This window comes from Bufo gargarizans, chromosome 3 (assembly GCF_014858855.1).
Source record: "Bufo gargarizans isolate SCDJY-AF-19 chromosome 3, ASM1485885v1, whole genome shotgun sequence".
Lineage (NCBI taxonomy): Eukaryota > Metazoa > Chordata > Amphibia > Anura > Bufonidae > Bufo > Bufo gargarizans.
The window spans coordinates 567,673,941-567,692,876 of record NC_058082.1 but is presented as its reverse complement, the minus strand read 5'-3'; the positions used below and the strand labels follow the sequence as shown (position 1 = coordinate 567,692,876).

Genomic DNA, 18,936 nt, shown 5'->3' with positions numbered 1-18,936 from the left:
TACAGGGTTATATGTAGATATATACAGACATTACACAGGTGATACAGGGTTATATGTAGCTATATACAGATATTACACAGGTGATACAGGGTTATATGTAGCTATATACAGATATTACACAGATGATACAGGGTTATATGTAGATATATACAGACATTACACAGGTGATACAGGGTTATATGTAGCTATATACAGACATTACACAGGTGATACAGGGTTATATGTAGCTATATACAGATATTACACAGATGATACAGGGTTATATGTAGCTATATACAGATATTACACAGATGATACAGGGTTATATGTAGATATATACAGACATTACACAGATGATACAGGGTTATATGTAGATATATATACAGACATTACACAGGTGATACAGGGTTATATGTAGCTATATACATATATTACACAGATGATACAGGGTTATATGTAGATATATACAGACATTACACAGGTGATACAGGGTTATATGTAGATATATACAGACATTACACAGGTGATACAGGGTTATATGTAGATATATATACAGACATTACACAGGTGATACAGGGTTATATGTAGCTATATATACAGACATTACACAGGTGATACAGGGTTATATGTAGATATATACAGACATTACACAGGTGATACAGGGTTATATGTAGATATATACAGATATTACACAGGTGATACAGGGTTATATGTAGCTATATACAGACATTACACAGGTGATACAGGGTTATATGTAGATATATATACAGATATTACACAGGTGATACAGGGTTATATGTAGATATATATACAGACATTACACAGGTGATACAGGGTTATATGTAGATATATACAGACATTACACAGGTGATACAGGGTTATATGTAGATATATATACAGATATTACACAGGTGATACAGGGTTATATGTAGATATATATATATACAGACATTACACAGGTGATACAGGGTTATATGTAGATATATACAGACATTACACAGATGATACAGGGTTAGATGTAGATATATACAGACATTACACAGGTGATACAGGGTTATATGTAGATATATATACAGATATTACACAGGTGATACAGGGTTATATATAGATATATATACAGATATTACACAGGTGATACAGGGTTATATGTAGATATATACAGATATTACACAGATGATACAGGGTTATATGTAGATATATATACAGACATTACACAGGTGATACAGGGTTATATGTAGCTATATACAGACATTACACAGGTGATACAGGGTTATATGTAGATATATACAGACATTACACAGGTGATACAGGGTTATATGTAGCTATATACAGATATTACACAGATGATACAGGGTTATATGTAGATATATACAGACATTACACAGGTGATACAGGGTTATATGTAGATATATACAGACATTACACAGGTGATACAGGGTTATATGTAGCTATATATACAGACATTACACAGGTGATACAGGGTTATATGTAGATATATACAGACATTACACAGGTGATACAGGGTTATATGTAGATATATACAGACATTACACAGGTGATACAGGGTTATATGTAGCTTATATACAGACATTACACAGGTGATACAGGGTTATATGTAGATATATACAGACATTACACAGGTGATACAGGGTTATATGTAGATATATACAGACATTACACAGGTGATACAGGGTTATATGTAGATATATATACAGATATTACACAGGTGATACAGGGTTATATGTAGATATATATACAGATATTACACAGGTGATACAGGGTTATATGTAGATATATATACAGACATTACACAGATGATACAGGGTTATATGTAGATATATATACAGACATTACACAGGTGATACAGGGTTATATGTAGCTATATACAGACATTACACAGGTGATACAGGGTTATATGTAGATATATACAGACATTACACAGGTGATACAGGGTTATATGTAGCTATATACAGATATTACACAGGTGATACAGGGTTATATGTAGATATATACAGATATTACACAGGTGATACAGGGTTATATGTAGATATATACAGACACAGATGCGATAAGTGGACAGTGCGCATGCGTAGACATCCGTGTTTTTAAATATTTATATTTATTTGGCCGCAGCCAATCAGCAGAGAGACGTCCACATGACTGCTTACATAGTCCCACCCTACGTGATGACGTCACACCGCCAGCCTGCCTTATGCTAATATGCGGCGTGGAACGTGATGACGTAGGCGCCCCTGCGGGTCCCGATTGCTGCAGCCGCTTGTCAGTGTGACGAAGATTGGCACCGGGTAAGCTGTCAGTCACAGCGCCCGCCCGCCGGCTCGCACCGCTTCCTCGTCCTCCCCGCCGCCCTCCCGCTCTGCACACGCTCCATACACGCTGCCATGGCCCCCCGGGTCTTCTCGTCTCCGTTCTGCGCGCCCCCGGCCTCCCACCGTGCTATCCCTGCGCGTCCCCGGACCCTCCCCCTCCTTATGCGCGGGTCTGGACCCGCCCTCCACCAGCGTGGACGCGCCCTTCTCACGTGAGCGCGCCTTTCCCGTCCATCCAATAGACAGCGGCCCCTTCAGCGCTCAGCCAATCACAGCGGGCTCAGGGCTGTTGCCAGGGTTCCAGCATTAGCGGCCGGAGGGCGGGGCAGAGCAGCCAGGGGAGGGGCTTCACTGGAACGGGGAGGGGAGAACTGTTAAAAAGTGTGAAAAGGGTTTCTAATCAGTGTGCGCCTAGAAATGGCTTCCTCTTCCGTGTGTGCACCCGGAAATGGCTTCCTCTTCCGTGTGTGCACCCGGAAATGGCTTCCTCTTCCGTGTGTGCACCCGGAAATGGCTTCCTCTTCCGTGTGTGCACCCGGAAATGGCTTCCTCTTCCGTGTGTGCACCCGGAAATGGCTTCCCCCCACTGTGTGCACCCGGAAATGGCTTCCTCCCCCCTGTGTGTGCCCGGTAATGGCTTCCTCCCCCTGTGTGCGCCCGTAAATGGCTTCCTCCCCCCTGTGTGCACCCGGCTGCACCCGGAAATGGCTTCCTTCCCGTGTGTGCACCCGGAAATGGCTCCCCCCTCCACTGTGTGCTCCCGGAAATGGCTTCCTCCCCCCCCTGTGTGCACCCTAAAATGGCTTCCTCCCCCCCTGTGTGCACCCGGAAATGGCTTCCTCTCCCCCTGTGTGCACTCGGAAATGGCTTCCTCCCCCTCTGTGTGTACCCAGAAATGGCTTCCTCTTCCGTGTGTGCACCCGGAAATGGCTTCCTCTTCCGTGTGTGCACCCGGAAATGGCTTCCTCTTCCATGTGTGCACCCGGAAATGGCTTCCTCTTCCGTGTGTGCACCCGGAATTGGCTTCCTTTCCCATGAGTGCACTCGGAAATGGCTTCCTTTCCCGTGAGTGCACCCGGAAATGGCTTCCTTTCCCATGAGTGCACTCGGAAATGGCTTCCTCTTCCGTGTGTACACCCGGAAATGGCTTCCTTTCCCATGAGTGCACCCGGAAATGGCTTCCTTTCCCATGAGTGCACCCGGAAATGGCTTCCTTTCCCATGAGTGCACCCGGAAATGGCTTCCTTTCCCATGAGTGCACCCGGAAATGGCTTCCTGTTCCATGTACACTGAATATGTGCACAGGATTCTTCCAGATACCTCGCAGTACGCGGCCTCCCTCCCCGATACCTCGCAGTACGCGGCCTCCTTCCCCGATACCTCGCAGTACGCGGCCTCCCTCCCCGATACCTCGCAGTACGCGGCCTCCCTCCCCGATACCTCGCAGTACGCGGCCTCCCTCCCCGATACCTCGCAGTACGCGGCCTCCCTCCCCGATACCTCGCAGTACGCGGCCTCCCTCCCCGATACCTCGCAGTACGCGGCCTCCCTCCCAGATACCTCGCAGTACGCGGCCTCCCTCCCCGATACCTCGCAGTACGCGGCCTCCCTCCCCGATACCTCGCAGTACGCGGCCCTCCCTCCCCGATACCTCGCAGTACGCGGCCTCCCTCCCCGATACCTCGCAGTACGCGGCCTCCCTCCCCGATACCTCGCAGTACGCGGCCTCCCTCCCCGATACCTCGCAGTACGCGGCCTCCCTCCCCGATACCTCGCAGTACGCGGCCTCCCTCCCCGATACCTCGCAGTACGCGGCCTCCCTCCCCGATACCTCGCAGTACGCGGCCTCCCTCCCCGATACCTCGCAGTACGCGGCCTCCCTCCCCGATACCTCGCAGTACGCGGCCTCCCTCCCCGATACCTCGCAGTACGCGGCCTCCCTCCCCGATACCTCGCAGTACGCGGCCTCCCTCCCCGATACCTCGCAGTACGCGGCCTCCCTCCCCGATACCTCGCAGTACGCGTCCTCCCTCCCCGATACCTCGCAGTACGCGGCCTCCCTCCCCGATACCTCGCAGTACGCGGCCTCCCTCCCCGATACCTCGCAGTACGCGGCCTCCCTCCCCGATACCTCGCAGTATGTGGCCTCTCTACCTGATACCTCGCAGTATGTGGCCTCTCTACCTGATACCTCGCAGTATGTGGCCTCTCTACCTGATATTGTGGCCTCTCTACCTGATACCTCGCAGTATGTGGCATCTCTACCTGATACCTCGCAGTATGTGGCCTCTCTACCTGATACCTCGCAGTACGCGGCCTCCCTCCCCGATACCTCGCAGTACGCGGCCTCCCTCCCCGATACCTCGCAGTACGCGGCCTCCCTCCCTGATACCTCGCAGTACGCGGCCTCCCTCCCCGATATCTCGCAGTACGTGGCCTCTCTACCCGATACCTCGCAGTATGTGGCCTCTCTACCTGATATTGTGGCCTCTCTACCTGATACCTCGCAGTATGTGGCCTCTCTACCTGATACCTCGCAGTATGTGGCATCTCTACCTGATACCTCGCAGTATGTGGCCTCTCTACCTGATACCTCGCAGTATGTGGCCTCTCTACCTGATACCTCTCAGTATGTGGCCTCTCTACCTGATATTGTGGCCTCTCTACTTGATACCTCGCAGTATGTGGCCTCTCTACCTGATACCTCGCAGTATGTGGCCTCTCTACCTGATACCTCGCAGTATGTGGCCTCTCTACCTGATACCTCGCAGTATGTGGCCTCTCTACCTGATACCTCGCAGTATGTGGCCTCTCTACCTGATACCTCGCAGTACGTGGCCTCCCTCCCCGATACCTCGCAGTACGCGGCCTCCCTCCCCGATACCTCGCAGTACGCGGCCTCCCTCCCCGATACCTCACAGTATGCGGCCTCCCTCCCTGATACCTCGCAGTACGCGGCCTCCCTCCCCGATATCTCGCAGTACGTGGCCTCTCTACCCGATACCTCGCAGTACGTGGCCTCTCTACCCGATACCTCGCAGTATGTGGCCTCTCTACCTGATATTGTGGCCTCTCTACCTGATACCTCGCAGTATGTGGCCTCTCTACCTGATACCTCGCAGTACGCGGCCTCCCTCCCCGATACCTCGCAGTACGCGGCCCCCCTCCCCGATACCTCGCAGTACGCGGCCTCCCTGCCCGATACCTCATTGTTTTTTACGTTCCTTACAGTGTCTGTTGACGTTCCTCTCTTGCTCCTCAGGTCAGTGCACCGAGGTATCAGCTGTGAGATGAGGGCAGCAGTCAGCGCAGTATGATGTCCACAGACCATATGGGCATGGAAAACTACCCGGAGGAGCCGCAGGTAACGGGTGATGGGGACCTCTGGTGGACAGTGCGCAGTAGTGACCGCAGGACGTCCACTGATCTGTTCTTACTCTGCACGACTATTGTGACACCTCATCTGACTCCTCTATACCCCTCGGTTGCCCTCCTCTGCGGACCCCCTCGGTTGCCCTCCTCTGCGTACCCCTTGGTTGCCTCCTCCTCCCAATCACCTAGTTTCAGACACCACCCCGGTTGCCCTCCTCCCGACTTCCTGGTTGCCCTCTTTTGCGGCCCCCCTTGGTTGCCTTCTCCTCCCAATCCCCTGGTTTCAGATCCCCCCCCCCCCCCGATTGCCCTCTCCTCCCGACTTCCTGTTTGCCTTCTCATGCGGACCCCCTCGGTTGCCCTCCTCTGCGGACCCCCTCGGTTGCCCTCCTCTGCGGACCCCCTCGGTTGCCCTCCTCTGCGGACCCCCTCGGTTGCCCTCCTCTGCGGACCCCCTCGGTTGCCCTCCTCTGCGGACCCCCTCGGTTGCCCTCTCCTCCCAATCCCCTGGTTTCAGACCTCCCCCCGGTTGCCCTCTCCTCCCGACTTCCTGTTTGCCCTCTTTTGCGGACCCCCTCGGTTGCCATCTCCTCCCAATCCCCTGGTTTTAAGGATAGGCTCAGGTTCCTTTCCTCTCTCTGTAAATGTAGGTTGTCACCCAGTTCAAGACGGAGCAGGACCCGATGAGCAGTGAGCCATCGGTGCAGAGCCCAGCAGCTGGAGACAGCCCCATGGAGACCGATAAGCAGGCTATTTACAGGTGAGGTGGGCCTGAGAACTGCGTACACCACACGTAGGAGGACTCCCCTATAGACCACTGCTCTTTTTCTCGCCCTACAGGCACCCGCTCTTCCCTCTGCTTGCTCTGCTTTTTGAGAAGTGTGAAGGCTGCACCCAAGGGTCAGAAACTACCACCTCTGCCAGCTTTGACCTGGACATAGAGACCTTTGTGAGGAGACAGCACAAGGAGGGGAAGGACTTCTTCTCAGATGACCCGGAAACAGACAGCCTGGTGGGTAGACCTTAATGAGGGATGATGAGTGGGATGGAAGTGGACAGCCTGATGGGTGGAGATGCAGAGGACAGCCTTGTGGGTAGACTATGGTGAGGGATGGTGGGTGGAGATGCAGAGGACAGCCTGGTGGGTAGACCATGATGATGGTTGATGGGAGGGATAGAAGTGGACAGCCTGGTGGGTAGACCATGATGGGTGAGGTGGAGAGGACAGCCTGGTGGGTAGCCCTTAATGAGGACTGATGTTTGGGGATGGAGAGGACAGCCCGGTGGGTAGACCATGATGAAGGTTGATGGTTGGGAATGGAGAGGACAGCCTGGTGGGTAGACCATGATGAGGGTTGATGGTTGGGGATGGAGAGGACAGCCTGGTGGGTAGCCCATGATGAGTGGGATGAAGAGGACAGCCTGTTGGGTAGCCCATGATGAGGGCTGACGGGCAGTAGGGGGGTGGAAGTGGACAGTCTGGGGGGTAGACCATAATGAGAGCTGACTGTGGGGATGGAGAGGACAGCTTGGCGGGTAGACCATGGTGGGCACTGATGTGGTGTGATGGAGAGGACAGCCTAGTGGGTAGAGCATGGTGAGGGCTGATGGTTAGGGATGGAAGAGGACAGCCTGGTGGGTAGACCATGATGAGGGATGATGGGTGGGATGGAGAGGACAGCCTAGTGGGTAGACTATTGTGAGGACTGATGTGGTGGGGGTGCTGCTGTGATGATAGCATGGGGTGTGAATGAGTTTAGCTGAGAGGAGTTTGCTGCTGTCCGATGAGGTTGTAGTCAGTGGGACTCAGCTGGACTCTGGTGCCCAGAGGGAAGGTTATAATACAACACAACCTGCAGCATTAGAGGCGGGTCATGGGGTGTGTATGGAGCAGGCCCATGTGGAGGTGCGTCATGGGGTGTGTGTATGGAGCAGGCCCATGTGGAGGTGCGTCATGGGGTGTGTATGGAGCAGGCCCATGTGGAGGTGCGTCATGGAGTGTGTATGGAGCAGGCCCATGTGGAGGTGCGTCATGGGGTGTATACGGAGCAGGCCCATGTGGAGGTGCATCATGGGGTGTATACGGAGCAGGCCCATGTGGAGGTGCGTCATGGGGTGTATACAGAGCAGGCCCATGTGGAGGTGCGTCATGGGGTGTATACGGAGCAGGCCCATGTGGAGGTGCGTCATGGGGTGTATACGGAGCAGGCCCATGTGGAGGTGCGTCATGGGGTGTATACAGAGCAGGCCCATGTGGAGGTGCGTCATGGGGTGTATACGGAGCAGGCCCATGTGGAGGTGCGTCATGGGGTGTATACGGAGCAGGCCCATGTGGAGGTGCGTCATGGGGTGTATACGGAGCAGGCCCATGTGGAGGTGCGTCATGGAGTGTGTATGGAGCAGGCCCATGTGGAGGTGCGTCATGGGGTGTATACGGAGCAGGCCCATGTGGAGGTGCGTCATGGAGTGTGTATGGAGCAGGCCCATGTGGAGGTGCGTCATGGGGTGGTTACGGAGCAGGCCCATGTGGAGGTGCGTCATGGAGTGTGTATGGAGAAGGCCCATGTGGAGGTGCGTCATGGGGTGTATACGGAGCAGGCCCATGTGGAGGTGCGTCATGGGGTGTATACGGAGCAGGCCCATGTGGAGGTGCATCATGGGGTGTATACGGAGCAGGCCCATGTGGAGGTGCGTCATGGGGTGTATACGGAGCAGGCCCATGTGGAGGTGCGTCATGGGGTGTATACGGAGCAAACCCATGTAGAGGTGCGTCATGGGGTGTATACGGAGAAGGCCCATGTGGAGGTGCGTCATGGGGTGTATACGTAGCAGGCCCATGTGGAGGTGCGTCATGGGGTGGTTACGGAGCAGGCCCATGTGGAGGTGCGTCATGGGGTGTGTATGGAGCAGGCCCATGTGGAGGTGTGTCATGGAGTGTGTATACGGAGCAGGCCCATTTTGAGGTGCGTCATGGGGTGTATACGGAGCAGGCCCATGTGGAGGTGCGTCATGGGGTGTGTATGGAGCAGGCCCATGTGGAGGTGGGTCATGGGGTGTGTATGGAGCAGGCCCATGTGGAGGTGCGTCATGGGGTGTGTGTATGGAGCAGGCCCATGTGGAGGTACGTCATGGGGTGTATATGGAGCAGGCCCATGTGGAGGTGCGTCATGGGGTGTGTATGGAGCATGCCCATGTGGAGGTGCGTCATGGGGTGTATACGGAGCAGGCCCATGTGGAGGTGCGTCATGGGGTGTATACAGAGCAGGCCCATGTGGAGGTGCGTCATGGGTGGTTACGGAGCAGGCCCATGTGAGGTGCGTCATGGAGTGTATACGGAGCAGGCCCATGTGGAGGTGCGTCATGGAGTGTGTATGGAGCAGGCCCATGTGGAGGTGCGTCATGGGGTGTATACGGAGCAGGCCCATGTGGAGGTGCGTCATGGGGTGTATACAGAGCAGGCCCATGTGGAGGTGCATCATGGAGTGTGTATGGAGCATGCCCATGTGGAGGTGCGTCATGGGGTGTATACGGAGCATGCCCATGTGGAGGTGCGTCATGGGGTGTATACGGAGAAGGCCCATGTGGAGGTGCGTCATGGGGTGTATATGGAGCAGGCCCATGTGGAGGTGCGTCATGGGGTGTATACGGAGCAGGCCCATGTGGAGGTGCGTCATGGGGTGTGTATGGAGCAGGCCCATGTGGAGGTGCGTCATGGGGTGTGTATGGAGCAGGCCCATGTGGAGGTACGTCATGGGGTGTATACGGAGCAGGCCCATGTGGAGGTGCATCATGGGGTGTGTATGGAGCAGGCCCATGTGGAGGTGCGTCATGGAGTGTATACGGAGCATGCCCATGTGGAGGTGCGTCATGGAGTGTATACGGAGCATGCCCATGTGGAGGTGCGTCATGGAGTGTGTATGGAGCAGGCCCATGTGGAGGTGCGTCATGGGGTGGTTACGGAGCAGGCCCATGTGGAGGTGCGTCATGGGGTGGTTACGGAGCAGGCCCATGTGAGGTGCGTCATGGGGTGGTTACGGAGCAGACCCATGTGGAGGTGCGTCATGGGGTGGTTACGGAGCAGGCCCATGTGGAGGTGCGTCATGGGGTGGTTACGGAGCAGGCCCATGTGGAGGTGCGTCATGGGGTGGTTACGGAGCAGGCCCATGTGGAGGTGCGTCATGGGGTGGTTATGGAGCAGGCCCATGTGGAGGTGCGTCATGGGGTGGTTACGGAGCAGGCCCATGTGGAGGTGCGTCATGGGGTGGTTACGGAGCAGGCCCATGTGGAGGTGCGTCATGGGGTGGTTACGGAGCAGGCCCATGTGGAGGTGTGTATGGAGGAGGCCCATGAGGAGGTAGGTCATGGGCTTCTTGTATGGAGCAGGGGGGGTTATATGAGGTGTTTAGGGTGTCACGTATGGAGGCGGGTCATAGAGTATGTTTTGGGTGTGGCCCATGTGGAGGTGGGTCATGTGGTGTGTTTAGGGTGTGTCATGTATGGAGGCGGGTCATGGGAGTGTGTTTAGGGTGTGGTCTGTGTTTAGCTGGGTCATGTGGTGTGTTTAGGGTGTGGCACATATGGAGGCAAGTCATGGGGGGGTGTTTAGGGTGTGGCCCATGTGGAGCCGGATAATGTGGTGTGTTTAGGGTGTGGCCTGTGTGGAGCCGGATAATGTGGTGTGTTTAGGGTGTGGCCTGTGTGGAGGTGGGACATGCGGTGTGTTTAGGGTGTGGCACGTATGGAGGCAGGTCATGGGGGTGTATTTAGGGTGTGTCCTGTGTGGACCAGGTAATGTGTGTTTAGGGTGTGGCCTGTGTGGAGGCGGATCATGTGGTGTGTTTAGGGTGTGGCACGTATGGGGGCAGGTCATGGGGTGTGTTTAGGGTGTGGCCTGTGTGGACCAGGTAATGTGTGTTTAGGGTGTGGCCTGTGTGGACCAGGTAATGTGTGTTTAGGGTGTGGAGGCAGGTCATGTGGTGTGTTTAGGGTGTGGCACGTATGGGGGCAGCTCATGGGGTGTGTTTAGGGTGTAGCCTGTGTGGAGGCGGGTCATGGGGTGTGTTTAGGGTGTGGCAAGTATGGGGGCAGGTCATGGGGGTGTGTTTAGGGTGAGGCCTGTGTGCACCAGGTAATGTGTGTTTAGGGTGTGGAGGCAGGTCATAGGGGCAGGTCATGGGGTTTGTTTAGGGTGTGGCCTGTGTGGAGGCGGGTCATGGGGGTGTTTAGGGTGTGGCACGTATGGGGGCAGGTCATGGGGGTGTGTTTAGGGTGTGGCCTGTGTGTACCAGGTAATGTGTGTTTAGGGTGTGGAGGCAGGTCATGGGGGGTGTGTTTAGGGTGTGGCGGCGGATCATGTGGTGTGTTTAGGGTGTGGCACGTATGGGGGCAGGTCATGGGGGTGTGTTTAGGGTGTGGCCTGTGTGGACCAGGTAATGTGTGTTTAGGGTGTGGAGGTGGGTCATGGGGTTTGTTTAGGGTGTGGCACGTATGGAGGCAGGTCATGGGGGTGTGTTTAGGGTGTGGCCTGTGTGGAGGCGGGTCATGTGGTGTGTTTAGGGTGTGGCACGTATGGGGGCAGGTGATGGGGTGTGTTTAGGGTGTGGCCTGTGTGGAGGCGGGTCATGTGGTGTGTTTAGGCTGTGGTACATATGGGGGCAGGTCATGGGGTGTGTTTAGGGTGTGACCTGTGTGGAGGCGGGTCATGTGGTGTGTTTAGGGTGTGGCACGTATGGGGGCAGGTGATGGGGTGTGTTTAGGGTGTGGCCTGTGTGGAGGCGGGTCATGGGGTGTGTTTAGGGTGTGGCACGTATGGGGGCAGGTCATGGGGCTGTGTTTAGGGTGTGGCCTGTGTGGACCAGGTAATGTGTGTTTAGGGTGTGGAGGCAGGTCATGTGGTGTGTTTAGGGTGTGGCACGTATGGGGGCAGGTCATGGGGTGTGTTTAGGGTGTGGCCTGTGTGGAGGCGGGTCATGGGGTGTGTTTAGGGTGTGGCACGTATGGGGGCAGGTCATGGGGGTGTGTTTAGGGTATGGCCTGTGTGGACCAGGTAATGTGTGTTTAGGGTGTGGAGGCAGGTCATGGGGGTGTGTTTAGGGTGTGGCCTGTGTGGAGGTGGGTCGTGGTGTGTTTAGGCTGAGGCACATATGGGGGCAGCTCATGGGGTGTGTTTAGGGTGTGGCCTGTGTGGAGGCGGGTCATGTGGTGTGTTTAGGGTGTGGCACGTATGGGGTGTGTTTAGGGTGTGGCCTGTGTGGAGGCGGGTCATGGGGTGTGGCCTCACATCTCTGCTCTCTGCAGATGGTGAAGGCCATTCAGGTGCTGAGGATTCACCTGCTGGAGCTGGAGAAGGTGAACGAGCTGTGCAAGGACTTCTGCAGCCGCTACATCTCCTGCCTGAAGACCAAGATGAACAGCGAGACCCTGCTGAGTGGGGACCCGGGGGGCCCCTACTCCCCCGTGCAGGTGTGAAATCACTGTATAGTACACCAGACCCCCCTCCCCCACTCAGTTCTGGTCACTGCCACTTCTCTTGTTTGTATTTACAGAGTGGGATAAGCGGTGCCCTCAGTCCTCAGGGGATCGTCGTTCCGGCCGCTGCTCTCCAGCAGGGAAATGTAGCAGTGGCCACCGTGTCAGGTACCACTTACAGACCCTTTTCCTTCACATTTGTGATGATGTCACTTCCTGTTGTTTTCTCACAGTGTCATTAATACTCGGGGTGGGGTCGGCAATGACAGACTTTAGTAGAGACAGCAGGAAAAAAAAGTCCAAACAGTCTATTTTCTGGTACGCAGCATAGCCAAAACAGCATCCTCCATATAACCGCATCTGGTGACGCTGCGGCAGCAGTATAACGCTAACCATAGACTAGACTGCTGCCCGTCCGGGCACTACCTAAACAGCTTGTCTTTATCACCTACACAAGGAGAATCGGGCTCCAACAGCTAGCAGGTCAGCGAGCCTCCATATAACCGCACCCGGTGACGCTGCGGCAGCAGTATAACTGTAACCATAGACTAGACTGCTGCCCGTCCGGGCACTACCTAAACAGCTTGTCTTTATCACCTACACAAGGAGAATCGGGCTCCAACAGCTAGCAGGTCAGCGAGCCTCCATATAACCGCACCCGGTGACGCTGCGGCAGCAGTATAACGCTAACCATAGACTAGACTGCTGCCCGTCCGGGCACTACCTAAACAGCTTGTCTTTATCACCTACACAAGGAGAATCGGGCTCCAACAGCTAGCAGGTCAGCGAGCCTCCCCGGCTGAGGCCCAGTAATGATCACCTTCTGCTGGGGAAATAGCCGTGAAGGGTGTGGACTGGTAGGTCCCTCTACCAACCTACCTACCCGTCCAAAGAAATCCAGCCCAGGACAGAGTCTAAACAAACCTGTCTCAACAAACTACACTTTGCTGAAACCACTGCAGCTTTCTGGATTTCATTGATGTCACCCAGCTGAGTGACATATACTCTCCTTCCAGCACTTTACCGTACACCTTACCACAGTATCTTACCAGCAGGTGGCACCCTGTACCAGCCTGTGACCGTAGTCACCCCGCAAGGGCAGGTTGTGGCTCAAGCATTGTCTCCTGGCACCATCCGAATTCAGAACTCACAGGTGAGTCTTGTTATCGTTATCTACCCTGCCCCTGTTATCTCCTCTGCTTCCTCAGTTATCTGCCCCCCTGTTATCTCCTCTGCTTCCTCAGTTATCTGCCCCCCTGTTATCTCCTCTGCTTCCTCAGTTATCTGCCCCCCTGTTATCTCCTCTGCTTCCTCAGTTATCTGCCCCCCTGTTATCTCCTCTGCTTCCTCAGTTATCTGCCCCCCTGTTATCTCCTCTGCTTCCTCAGTTATCTGCCCTGCCCCTGTTATCTCCTCTGCTTCCTCAGTTATCTACCCTCCCCCTGTTATCTCCTCTCCTTCCTCAGTTATCTGCCCCCCCTGTTATCTCCTCTCCTTCCTTAGTTATCTACCCTCCCCTGTTATCTCCTCTCCTTCCTCAGTTATCTGCCCCCCCCTGTTATCTCCTCTCCTTCCTCAGTTATCTACCCTCCCCTGTTATCTCCTCTCCTTCCTCAGTTATCTGCCCTCCCCTGTTATCTTCTCTCCTTCCTCAGTTATCTACCCTGCCCCTGTTATCTCCTCTCCTTCCTCAGTTATCTGCCCTGCCCTGTTATCTCCTCTGCTTCCTCAGTTATCTACCCTCCCCTGTTATCTCCTCTCCTTCCTCAGTTATCTACCCTGCCCCTGTTATCTCCTCTCCTTCCTCAGTTATCTACCCTGCCCCTGTTATCTCCTCTCCTTCCTCAGTTATCTGCCCTGCCCTGTTATCTCCTCTCCTTCCTCAGTTATCTACCCTCCCCTGTTATATCCTCTCCTTCCTCAGTTATCTGCCCTGCCCCTGTTATCTCCTCTCCTTCCTCAGTTATCTGCCCTCCCCTGTTATCTCCTCTCCTTCCTCAGTTATCTACCCTCCCCTGTTATCTCCTCTCCTTCCTCAGTTATCTGCCCCCCCTGTTTATCTCCTCTCCTTCCTCAGTTACTACCTCCCATGTTATCTCCTCTCCTTCCTCAGTTATCTGCCATACCCGTTATCTTCTCTCTTCCTCAGTTAGCTACCCTGCCCCTGTTATCTCCTCTCCTTCCTCAGTTATCTGCCCTGCCCTGTTATCTCCTCTGCTTCCTCAGTTATCTACCTCCCCTGTTATCTCCTCTCCTTCCTCAGTTATCTACCCTGCCCCTGTTATCTCCTCTCCTTCCTCAGTTATCTACCTGCCCCTGTTATCTCTCTCCTTCCTCAGTTATCTGCCCTGCCTGTTATCTCCTCTCCTTCCTCAGTTATCTACCCGCCCCTGTTATATCCTCTCCTTCCTCAGTTATCTGCCCTGCCCCTGTTATCTCCTCTCCTTCCTCGTTATCTGCCCTCCCCTGTTATCTCCTCTCCTTCCTCAGTTTATCTGCTCCCCCCCTGTTATCTCCTCTGCTTCTCAGTTATCTGCCCTGCCCTGTTATTCTCTCTCCTTCCTCAGTTATCTACCCTCCCCTGTTATATCCTCTCCTTCCTCATTTATCTGCCCTGCCCCTGTTATCTCCTCTCCTTCCTCAGTTATCTGCCCTCCCCTGTTATCTCCTCTCCTTCCTCAGTTATCTACCCCCCCTGTTATCTCCTCTGCTTCCTCAGTTATCTGCCCTCCCCTGTTATCTCCTCTCCTTCCTCAGTTATCTACCCCCCCCCCCCTGTTATCTCCTCTGCTTCCTCAGTTATCTGCCCTCCCCTGTTATCTCCTCTCCTTCCTCAGTTATCTGCCCTCCCCCTGTTATCTCCTCTCCTTCCTCAGTTATCTACCACCCCCCCCCCTGTTATCTCCTCTGCTTCCTCAGTTATCTGCCCTCCCCTGTTATCTTCTCTCCTTCCTCAGTTACCTGCCCTCCCCTGTTATCTCCTCTGCTTCCTCAGTTATCTACCCTCCCCGTTATCTCCTCTCCTTCCTCAGTTATCTGCCCTCCCCTGTTATCTCCTCTGCTTCCTCAGTTATCTACCCTCCCCTGTTATCTCCTCTGCTTCCTCAGTTATCTACCCTCCCCTGTTATCTCCTCTGCTTCCTCAGTTATCTGCCCTCCCCTGTTATCTCCTCTCCTTCCTCAGTTATCTACCCTCCCCTGTTATCTTCTCTCCTTCCTCAGTTACCTGCCCTCCCCTGTTATCTCCTCTGCTTCCTCAGTTATCTACCCTCCCCGTTATCTCCTCTCCTTCCTCAGTTATCTACCCTCCCCGTTATCTCCTCTCCTTCCTCAGTTATCTGCCCTCCCCTGTTATCTCCTCTCCTTCCTCAGTTACCTGCCCTCCCCTGTTATCTCCTCTGCTTCCTCAGTTATCTACCCTCCCCGTTATCTCCTCTCCTTCCTCAGTTATCTGCCCTCCCCTGTTATCTCCTCTCCTTCCTCAGTTATCTGCCCTCCCCTGTTATCTCCTCTGCTTCCTCAGTTATCTGCCCTCCCCTGTTATCTCCTCTCCTTCCTCAGTTATCTGCCCTCCCCTGTTATCTCCTCTCCTTCCTCAGTTACTCCCCTCCCCTGTTATCTCCTCTCCTTCCTCAGTTATCTGCCCCCCCCTGTTATCTCCTCTGCTTCCTCAGTTATCTACCCTCCCCTGTTATCTCCTCTGCTTCCTCAGTTATCTGCCCTCCCCTGTTATCTCCTCTCCTTCCTCAGTTATCTACCCTCCCCTGTTATCTTCTCTCCTTCCTCAGTTACCTGCCCTCCCCTGTTATCTCCTCTGCTTCCTCAGTTATCTACCCTCCCCATTATCTCCTCTCCTTCCTCTATTATCTACCCTCCCCCTGTTATCTTCTCTGCTTCTTACATTATCTGCCCTCCCCCTGTTATCTCCTCTCCTTCTGTTATCTGTCCTCCCCTGTTATCTCCTCTCCTTCCTCAGTTACCTGCCCTCCCCGTTATCTTCTCTCCTTCCTCAGTTACCTGCCCTCCCCTGTTATCTCCTCTCCTTCCTCAGTTATCTACCCTCCCCTGTTATCTCCTCTGCTTCCTCAGTTATCTGCCCTCCCCTGTTATCTCCTCTCCTTCCTCAGTTATCTGCCCCCCTGTTATCTCCTCTCCTTCCTCAGTTATCTACCCTCCCCTGTTATCTTCTCTCCTTCCTCAGTTACCTGCCCTCCCCTGTTATCTCCTCTGCTTCCTCAGTTATCTACCCTCCCCGTTATCTCCTCTCCTTCCTCTATTATCTACCCTCCCCTGTTATATCCTCTCCTTCCTCAGTTACCTGCCCTCCCCTGTTATCTCCTCTGCTTCCTCAGTTATCTGCCCTCCCCTGTTATCTCCTCTCCTTCCTCAGTTATCTACCCTCCCCTGTTATCTCCTCTCCTTCCTCAGTTACCTGCCCTCCCCGTTATCTCCTCTCCTTCCTCAGTTATCTACCCTCCCCTGTTATCTCCTCTCCTTCCTCAGTTATCTGCCCTCCCCTGTTATCTCCTCTGCTCCTCAGTTATCTACCCTCCCCGTTATCTCCTCTCCTTCCTCAGTTACCTGCCCTCCCCATTATCTCCTCTCCTTCCTCTATTATCTACCCTCCCCCTGTTATCTTCTCTGCTTCTTACATTATCTGCCCTCCCCCTGTTATCTCCTCTCCTTCTGTTATCTGTCCTCCCCTGTTATCTCCTCTCCTTCCTCAGTTACCTGCCCTCCCCGTTATCTTCTCTCCTTCCTCAGTTACCTGCCCTCCCCTGTTATCTCCTCTCCTTCCTCAGTTATCTACCCTCCCCTGTTATCTCCTCTGCTTCCTCAGTTATCTGCCCTCCCCTGTTATCTCCTCTCCTTCCTCAGTTATCTACCCTCCCCTGTTATCTTCTCTCCTTCCTCAGTTACCTGCCCTCCCCTGTTATCTCCTCTGCTTCCTCAGTTATCTACCCTCCCCGTTATCTCCTCTCCTTCCTCTATTATCTACCCTCCCCTGTTATATCCTCTCCTTCCTCAGTTACCTGCCCTCCCCTGTTATCTCCTCTGCTTCCTCAGTTATCTGCCCTCCCCTGTTATCTCCTCTCCTTCCTCAGTTATCTACCCTCCCCTGTTAATCTCCTCTCCTTCCTCAGTTACCTGCCCTCCCGTTATCTCCTCTCCTTCCTCTATTATCTACCCTCCCCCTGTTATCTCCTCTCCTTCCTCTATTATCTACCCTCCCCTGTTATATCCTCTCCTTCCTCAGTTATCTGCCCTCCCCTGTTATCTCCTCTGCTTCCTCAGTTATCTGCCCTCCCCTGTTATCTCCTCTCCTTCCTCTATTATCTACCCTCCCCTGTTATATCCTCTCCTTCCTCAGTTACCTGCCCTCCCCTGTTATCTCCTCTGCTTCCTCAGTTATCTGCCCTCCCCGTTATCTCCTCTCCTTCCTCTATTATCTACCCTCCCCTGTTATATCCTCTCCTTCCTCAGTTATCTGCCCCCCTGTTATCTCCTCTCCTTCCTCAGTTATCTGCCCTCCCCTGTTATCTCCTCTCCTTCCTCAGTTATCTACCCTCCCCTGTTATCTCCTCTCCTTCCTCAGTTATCTGCCCTCCCCTGTTATCTCCTCTGCTTCCTCAGTTATCTACCCTCCCCTGTTATCTTCTCTCCTTCCTCAGTTATCTGCCCTCCCCTGTTATCTCCTCTCCTTCCTCAGTTACCTGCCCTCCCCGTTATCTCCTCTCCTTCCTCTATTATCTACCCTCCCCCTGTTATCTCCTCTCCTTCCTCTATTATCTACCCTCCCCTGTTATATCCTCTCCTTCCTCAGTTATCTGCCCTCCCCTGTTTTCTCCTCTCCTTCCTCAGTTATCTACCCTCCCCTGTTATCTCCTCTCCTTCCTCTATTATCTACCCTCCCCTGTTATCTCCTCTGCTTCCTCAGTTATCTGCCCTCCCCTGTTATCTCCTCTCCTTCCTCAGTTATCTGCCCTCCCCTGTTATCTCCTCTCCTTCCTCAGTTACCTGCCCTCCCCTGTTATCTCCTCTGCTTCCTCAGTTATCTGCCCTCCCCTGTTATCTCCTCTGCTTCCTCAGTTATCTGCCCTCCCCTGTTATATCCTCTCCTTCCTCAGTTATCTGCCCTCCCCTGTTATCTCCTCTCCTTCCTCAGTTATCTACCCTCCCCTGTTATATCCTCTCCTTCCTCTATTATCTACCCTCCCCTGTTATCTCCTCTGCTTCCTCAGTTATCTGCCCTCCCCTGTTATCTCCTCTGCTTCCTCAGTTATCTGCCCTCCCCTGTTATCTCCTCTCCTTCCTCTATTATCTACCCTCCCCTGTTATATCCTCTCCTTCCTCAGTTACCTGCCCTCCCCTGTTATCTCCTCTCCTTCCTCAGTTATCTGCCCCCCCCCCTGTTATCTCCTCTTCTTCCTCAGTTATCTGCCCTCCCCTGTTATCTCCTCTCCTTCTGTTATCTGTCCTCCCCTGTTATCTCCTCTCCTTCCTCAGTTATCTGCCCTTAACCCCTTAAGGACCCTGCCATATTTCACCTTTCTGCCCAGGCCATTGTTTGCCAATCTGACCAGTGTCCCTTTAAGTGGTGATAACTGTAAAGCGCTTTGACTTCTCCCGGCCGTTCTGAGTCTGTTTTCTCATCACATATTGGACTTCATGACACTGGTAACATTTAGACAAAATAATTTTTATTTACGGTATTTATAAAAAAAATACATTTACCAAAAAATGTGGAATTTGCACATTTCCAAATTTCTATTTCTCTGCTTCTATA

General features: G+C 53.5%; 1 protein-coding gene across 2 annotated transcripts in view; it reads left to right on the top strand.

The window, feature by feature from the left end:
- The first annotated feature begins 1,983 nt into the window (after positions 1-1,983).
- The window catches only part of PKNOX1 (PBX/knotted 1 homeobox 1), a 34,579-nt gene continuing 17,626 nt past the window's right edge, over positions 1,984-18,936 (top strand). Inside the window, exons 1-7 of one of the 2 annotated variants that reach the window (XM_044287500.1) lie at positions 1,984-2,285; positions 5,572-5,673; positions 6,332-6,441; positions 6,522-6,693; positions 11,979-12,143; positions 12,227-12,317; positions 13,205-13,302. In XM_044287500.1, the coding sequence (XP_044143435.1) occupies positions 5,623-5,673; positions 6,332-6,441; positions 6,522-6,693; positions 11,979-12,143; positions 12,227-12,317; positions 13,205-13,302 (687 nt within the window). In that variant the 5' untranslated portion in view covers positions 1,984-2,285; positions 5,572-5,622. Of the gene's footprint in view, positions 2,286-5,571; positions 5,674-6,331; positions 6,442-6,521; positions 6,694-11,978; positions 12,144-12,226; positions 12,318-13,201; positions 13,303-18,936 lie in introns of both variants that reach the window. The other variant, XM_044287499.1, reaches the window with a different exon arrangement.